Source organism: Nanorana parkeri, unplaced genomic scaffold, assembly GCF_000935625.1.
Source record: "Nanorana parkeri isolate BGI_ZX_2015 unplaced genomic scaffold, ASM93562v1 scaffold651, whole genome shotgun sequence".
In the NCBI taxonomy this organism is placed as follows: domain Eukaryota; kingdom Metazoa; phylum Chordata; class Amphibia; order Anura; family Dicroglossidae; genus Nanorana; species Nanorana parkeri.
Window position 1 is genome coordinate 589,698 of NW_017306919.1, and position 7,733 is coordinate 597,430.

General features: G+C 40.6%; 1 protein-coding gene across 2 annotated transcripts in view; it reads left to right on the forward strand.

The window, feature by feature from the left end:
• The window catches only part of SPIN1 (spindlin 1), a 55,540-nt gene extending 48,019 nt beyond the window's left edge, over positions 1 to 7,521 (forward strand). For both annotated transcript variants that reach the window (XM_018563309.1, XM_018563310.1), the window contains exons 5-6: positions 1,371 to 1,604; positions 7,079 to 7,521. In XM_018563309.1, coding sequence (XP_018418811.1) covers positions 1,371 to 1,604; positions 7,079 to 7,278 — 434 coding nt within the window. In that variant the 3' untranslated portion in view covers positions 7,279 to 7,521. The remainder of the gene's footprint in view (positions 1 to 1,370; positions 1,605 to 7,078) is intronic.
• The last annotated feature ends 212 nt before the right edge of the window (positions 7,522 to 7,733 follow it).

Sequence of the window (7,733 nt, forward strand, 5' to 3'; positions counted from 1 at the left end):
ATATAATTTTGTATTCATGTGAGATAGGGACCTTAGATTGTAAGCTTATTTGAGGGCAGGGACTGATGTGACTGTGCTCTATGTAAAGCGCTGTATAAATTGTCAGCGCTATATAAAAACCAATAAATAACTAAATAAAAATATGCTTCTAGTGCAGAGCTTTCTAACTAAATAGTACAACGTACACATTGCATTAACCTCTTGCCGTCAAAGTACCGCAGCGCTGAATACTGAAAAATGGCCTGGATGGGAAGGGGGTTTAACACCGCGGATGTCAACTGGTTAAAATATCAGTTGTCATTCTAAAGTCAATCAACACTTAGACTGCTTAATCCAAATTTTCAGTCAATTAGTCACTTATTGTTCATAAATTAGTTTGGGCTTCAGAGCTTTGTGAACGGACTTTCTATCAAACAATAATGTGTGTGTGTGTGTATATATATATAATAATAACGTGTCTGTCTCTCCCTCCCTGCATATTCATGATACAGCAATGTGCAAAAGGTTTAGGCAAGTGTGAAAAAATGCTGTAAAGTAAGAATGCTTTCAGAAATAAAACTGTTGATAGTAGGGATATACCGATACTAAATGCTCTGATGCCTAGCCCGATACTTTGAGCTTCCGGTATCAGGAAGCCGGGCGGCGAGTCATTACACGCTGCCCAGCTTTCTGATTGGTCGGGAAGCTGGGCAATCAGGAAGCCAGACGGCGTGTTATTGCACAACCCCTGGCTTTCTGATTGGCTGGGAAGCCAGCTCCGTGCTCGATCCTCACCAGATGATGAGGGAGCATGAAGCCGGCTTTCTGGCATCATTACACAGCGCCCCCGGCTTCCTGATTGGCCAGAAAGCTGACTCCATGCTTTTTCGTTACCTGGAGAGGAGAAAGCATGGTGATGGCTTCCCTGCTAATCGGGAAGCCAGGTGGCGAGTCTTTACACACTGCCCAGCTTCCCAACTAATCAGGAAGCCAGGTGGCGAGTCTTTACACGCCTCCTGCCTTCCTTAATGGGACTTCTGGTATCGGCGACTATTGGAAAAAAAAGAAATCGGTGCTCGATATCGGAAAACTGGTATCGGTGCATCCCTATTTGCCTCTTGCTACAGGCAAATATTTCAAATTTTGATTCCTTTTCTGCACCCCAGTTCCTATATTTTCATGCATAATTGAGTCGCTTAGCCCACGTTTCCACTGTACGTATGGCTTTTTGGCCGCAAGGCCACAGAAAAATAGTAGCAGGTGTGTGTGTGTATATAGATATATCTATATCTATACATACATACATAGATATGGGGGTAGGATGGGATATCTGTAAACAAACGTCTAGCTTGTAAATGTTATATGTAATAGTATTCATACTTCTCTTTTAGCTTCATCCCGAATTAGCGATGCTCATTTGGCTGACACAATGATTGGTAAAGCTGTTGAACACATGTTTGAAACAGAAGATGGCTCGAAGGATGAATGGCGAGGGATGGTTTTAGCAAGAGCACCAATCATGAACACATGGTTTTATATAACATATGAAAAGGACCCTGTCTTATACATGTATCAGCTTTTAGATGACTATAAAGAAGGAGATCTTCGCATCATGCCAGACTCTAGTAAGTAATGACATTTTGGAAAGCCTGTCAGATTTCAGCAGACACCCCATGATTATTGCCTCAGCATTACTCTTATTACAGGAATGGGGCTCTTTTACGTTTGTGGTATTTGTATTAGAGGAGCCTTCTATATTAATGAAGAATGAATTGGTTTCAAAAAACAAATGTGTTCCATTATCCTGAATATATGTTTTCTGATTTTGACCAATTTGTAGAAAATTATCCAGTTCGTGAAATCATTGTGGATATCTAAATTTCATGATAATCGGGCTGAAAAAGTCAGGCGAATCGGTATTATTCAGATTCTATAGATTTTGTATGGCAGAACAACCATCAAAAAAAACTTCTGTGGCCATAGTGCAAGGTGAATAGTATAGACAGATCTTCAACATAATGATTTTATTAAAACCTTGCCAAAAAGATTTGATTCTGGTATTTGGAATGCTTCATAGTAACAGTGATGGCTAAAGCTTAATAGTACCATGCCGGGAGGATTATTCCTTCAAACTTCTACCACTTGTTTGCATCCAATTTCAACTGAAATTTGGATGCTTCAATGTGCATGTGACCCCGGGAAACACTTATTAGCATGCTGTGTTTTCTCTTTGTCAGGAATTACAGATTATTCATCTTCCCTTGAAGAAAGAGTAGAAACAAATTAGACTTAGGGAAGAATGTTCAGTCTAATCTGCACTAAGAGAGATGTTGTCCTGATGTTGCAGCTTTAGCCTGACTTTTCACTTCAGGTGTGTGTAGCAGAACTGTTAGAAATGTCTCTGTGCTTGGAGAGCAAAGGGTTAGTTGCATAGGGATGAGCAAGGGTCACAGAGATACTGTAATCAGTGACCAAACTTACATGGCAGAGGGAAAGATGGTTTGAACTGTTGGAGGTTTCTGAGTTAGCCTCACTGCAAGGGTAAATAAAATGTGTGCTCGGTGTTCTGCTTTAAAAGGAATCCTGATGTGAAAGTACATTCGCGTGAAAAAGTATGTAAACCCCATTGAGATTGTGGACTTTTTTAACATGTTTGAACAGGCAAACATTTATATGGTTAATTTATAAACCATTTTCAGCCTTTTGCCATGTGAATCTCTTTAAACGCTTGTTCTGCAGCTGAGGAGCATCGGGAAAAAATGTTTTATTTCCTATGCTCCACAGCTCCATCTAGTGGTCATAATGCAATGTGCATTGCATTTGACCTGGAAAAAAAAATTCTATATACGAGCGGTTGTTTATTTTGCCTCTATTGTCACAGAATGAACGTTTACAGAGATTTGCAGGGCGTATGGCTCTGTGCATGAATGGTTTATAGACCTCTATATCTTCAGTTAAACAGTGCCTACAGATAAAGGTAATATACTGTATATGGATAAAAACACATGGAAAATGTGTATTTTCAGTTAGCTACAATTATCTACATCGATATAATGAAGTACTGTGGGAAAAGTAAGAACATCGTTGACCTTAAGCTGGTATTGCATAATTTAGAAGACTTTTTTGTGTAGTTTTTTTGCATAGCTGTTCCTCCAATGTGACAAACACATTTTTGACCAGTTATCCATGCAAAATTCCTTCAATTACATAATGTTTGTGGGTTTCTTTTGAATGAACTGCAAGTTTCAGATCCCTAACAACATTTCATTGAGATTCAAATTAGGACATGTGGTAGGCCATATATCTCAGTTTCTTCTTGTTGGGCTATTCCTTGATGGATTTGCTATTGAGCTATGATCATTGTTGTGTAAAGATGGATTTCTGGTTCCACGTTCAGACAAATGGCCTCACATCAAGCATACTTTTTATATGATGCAGAGTTATTAGTTGACTCCATGACTGTAAGCTGCCCAGGCCCCAAAGCTGCAAAGAAACCTCAAACCATAACATTTTCATCACCTTTCTTCACAGTTGGTATGAGGTTCTCCTGAAATGCTGTCCGTTTGTGCCAAGCTTGTCTACTATTAGTGTGACCGACCAAGTCTATTTTTGATTCATCAGTCCACAGCCCATTGCTACAAAAGACCTTGTCTTTGAATATATGTCCAATGACACACGGAAGGCTTGCTCTAATGTTCAACTCTTATGCAGGTTAAGTTGGTGTAATGTCTTTCTTGGCATGACACCACATACGAGTAGCAAAAAAAAACAAAAAACACCAAACCCTTGATATATCTGAGGTTTAAGATGGGTAGAAGACAGAGTCCACCTGCACACTCCTTTTAAAGCTGGCTTTTACCCCCATTGACTAAAAAGCACCTCAGCATGCAGCATGAAACCATCTTACATTTATTAGTTAAACATATTATTACAATTACTGTTTTTCTACTTCCTGGTCCTTATGGGCATTAGTAATTGTGCCCAAGCATTGCTTCCTGGGAAGATTACATCAGCAGAACATTGCTGGGAAATCTCATCTGTAATTTCATGAGATCTCAGGGAAAGGCATTTTCCTCCCCCGAGATGTGCATGGCCACATGTCCTAGGCACATGTGCCAGAAATACAGAAAGTAAAGGGAGAAGAATTATGTCCCAATAAAAATGGCCACAGTGAGAAGAATGGGCAAGAAAATAAACGTGCAAGCTTTTTATTCTTTGCATACCTTATTTATCTAGAAGTATGTGTTTGTAGATTACGATCACTAATCATTTCTAAAAGGTGCCTTTTTGTTATTTTGAAGATAAGGGTAAAGTTCTTCTTTAAAGTGACATTAAACCCTCAGATTTTGTAACATAAAACAATACTGTAATGTGTGCCTTACTGTAATCCATGGTTGTTTCCCTTCTCTTTGCTGCTCTTCCTTTTAAATCTGTATCTGTTCTCATGCTGGGCAGAACTTCTGTTTTGCAGCAGACTGCCTTGTCTCTGGAATGGATACATGGTGTCTGTGTGCAGGTTCACAACCTGAGCCAGCACTACAGGAAGAGGCACTCAGCTGCAAAGGGAAGTTCTCCCCCAGCATGAGAAGAGATAAGGATTTAAAAGGAAGAGCAGCAAAGAGAAGAGAAACTACCATGGATTACAGTAAGGTAGGGCTGCAACAACTAATCGATATAATCGATCATCGATTATTGAAAAAGTTGTCAACTTTTTCAATCATCGATTAATCGGCTTCCGATTGGTTGGCCCTGTTCACGGCTCCACACACGCTTCGCGCCACACCTCCTCCCCACCTCACGCTCGCCGCTGCCATACCCGCCCGGTCGCATCCACGCTCCACATGCCGCACCTCCCCGCTGCTTCACGCTCACCGCCCACGCACATCCACGATCGGCACAGGGACGCGGGGAGAAGAAGTAAGGAGGAGCAGGTGTGAGGGGATGACAGCCGCCGATAGACAGGCCCGATCTCAGAAACAAGTTGCTGGAAGACTGCTCAGGTAAGCCTGCACTTTCCCACACATGGTGCTCTATAATGTATTGCTGGGATTTGTATTCCTCTATAGCTGATGGTACATTGTGCTGTATATTATACCATCAGCTATAGAGGACTACAAATCCCAGCAATACATTATACACTATATGTATAATGTATTGCTGGGATTTGTTGTATTCCTATATAGTATAGGTGGTATTCTGCATTGAGCTGTATAGGGGACTACAAATCCCAGCAATAATACATTATACAGCGCAATGCAGAATACCACCAGCTGTAGAGGACTACTTTTTTTTTTTTTTTCTTTTTTACTTCCACCTCTCCAAGCTTGCTCCTGTGATGGACTACAATCTCAATACAAACTAGTAGTCCATCACTGGAGCCATTTTTTACATTTCTTTTATTTTTAACCGATCGAACTTAATAATCGGCTAACTAATCGATTTTGAAAATAATCGTTAGCTGCAGCTCTACAGTAAGGCACACATTACAGTATTGGTTTATGTTAAAAATCTGAGGGTTTAATGTCACTTTAAGGAGGCTCTAACCTTTGACATGTCATATGGAAGAACTGCATCTAATTCCATGAATGTAAGTGTTGGAAAATGTAGGTGTTTACTTTTTCTCTCCAAATCTTCATTTTAAGTAATGTACTATAGATTGAGATGGAATAGATGTTGCTGTTACTTTTGTGAGTTTTGTACAAGTATATAACCTTTTGTCTGAAGGCACTGATTGAATTAAGAGCCAATGTTTGCCTGTTCAAATATGTTGAAAAATTCAACAATATCCATAAGGAGTTTTTTTTTTTTTCACAAGACCATAAACCGAGCCTGCAGTGGTTGATTTTTTTTCCTCCAGAAAATGAAAGATGTCTGGCCATCATGGTGTTAAAATAGTTTCATCCCTTTGAATAACTGACCTGGAACAAGCATGCGGATGAGAAGTTCTGGCTCCAGTCTGACTTTTTGATCTAGAAATAAATGGTAAGGGCATAAATTTATAGCCATCCTTGGTAGGGTGCACATTGGGAAGGCTTACAATAATACAAAACACAAAAAGCCCCCAGCCTCAACCTGCCAGCCTGCAACAAAACAAGTTACCCTGTCAACAGTATGCATTAAAGGCAGAGGTTTTAGTTTCACAAAGTGGTAGTGAGGCAAATATTGAGGCTACCATTGCTGGCTTCCTAAGAATATTAGGCTGCCTATGGATTAGATAAATGCCAACTCACAGACCCATACAAAGATGCAGATCAAAAAGTCAATACAAAACACAAAGAGTCCCCAGCACACCTGCCAGCTAGCCTGCAACAAAACAAGTTGCCCTGTCAACAGTATGCGTTAAAATCAGAGGTTTTAGTTGCACAAAACTTTGGCCAAAAATATGTAGAAGCCACACCACCCCGTCAAGGCTCATCTATGAAGTGTGGTCCTAACTCTACGGGTCTCCATGGTGTAGCATATTAATGTAGTCGATTAAATTAAATGCAAGGCTAGTTATAAATGTATGCGGTTACCATTTCTTTCTAGTTTGACTACAGGTATTCCTCACTTAACGACCGAGTTCCGTTCCTACGACCAGGTCGTTAAACGAATTCGTCGTTAAGTGAGGAACTCTATACAGTACTGTACTGCATTAGTACAGTACTGTATAGTGTTGCAGATGTACAGTACCGAACAGTGTACTGTACATCGGGCAATAAAATACTTACCGGGACCCGCAGTGAAGAACGGAGGACATCACTTCCGCCGGCGACACGTAGCGCTGACGCGCAAGGTCGGAGGTCGATCGGCGGTCCGTCGTAAGTGCGAGTGGTCGCAAAGCAGGTAAGTCGGAAAACGAGGAATGTCTGTATTTCGGAACGTGGGGCGCACTGGGGGTCTCAGAGTGCATTTTTGGTTGCTGGGCCTCCAGTGCATCCCTGCACCTTTTTGAGGAGGAGTAGGCTATTGTATTGATCTGCATCTTTGTAGGTCTGTGAGTTGGCATTTATCTAATCCGTAGGTATTAGTGTTTTTTTTCTTGTTTGCAAAACAAAATCATTTCAGTTTGGGTTTTTCCATGTGATGTAACTTTTTTTCTTTTGTAATAATTCCATAGATGATTCTCCTCCAGCCGAGAGGGAGCCGGGCGAGGTTGTGGACAGCCTAGTAGGGAAACAGGTTGAATACGCCAAAGAAGATGGATCAAAAAGGACTGGCATGGTAATTCATCAAGTTGAAGCCAAACCCTCTGTTTACTTCATTAAGTTTGATGACGATTTCCATATTTATGTCTATGACTTGGTGAAGACATCCTAAGTGACATTCTGGACTTTTGCCAAGCTAATGGATCTATCAGTTGTACAATTTGTAGAGAAAATAAATCCCGCTTTCTAATTACAGAAAAGCTCAGATATTCCTGCGAACTCACAATCGCTTATTGGAGTAAGAAAAGAGGGAGAGAAAGCATTTTTGTGAATAACGTTTTGTTTCATTCTTCCTTACAAAGGAATAAACCACTTTTTGCAACTGACCTGTTTGAGACTGGGAACATTGCTTTTGGAAAACAAAAACCTGAACCGTAAAGCAGTAGGTGTACGAAGGCAAAAGAAGAATGGAAGAGCCATGTGAATGCTTATGATTAACAAGATGATTCAATTTCATTAAGCACTCATTCCTTACCTACAAGGCCCTGTTTGGTATATCAAACTCCACCACAGTAGGTATCTGTCCCGTATTTTAGCTTCCAGCATCCCTGTTGAAGGCACTAAGGG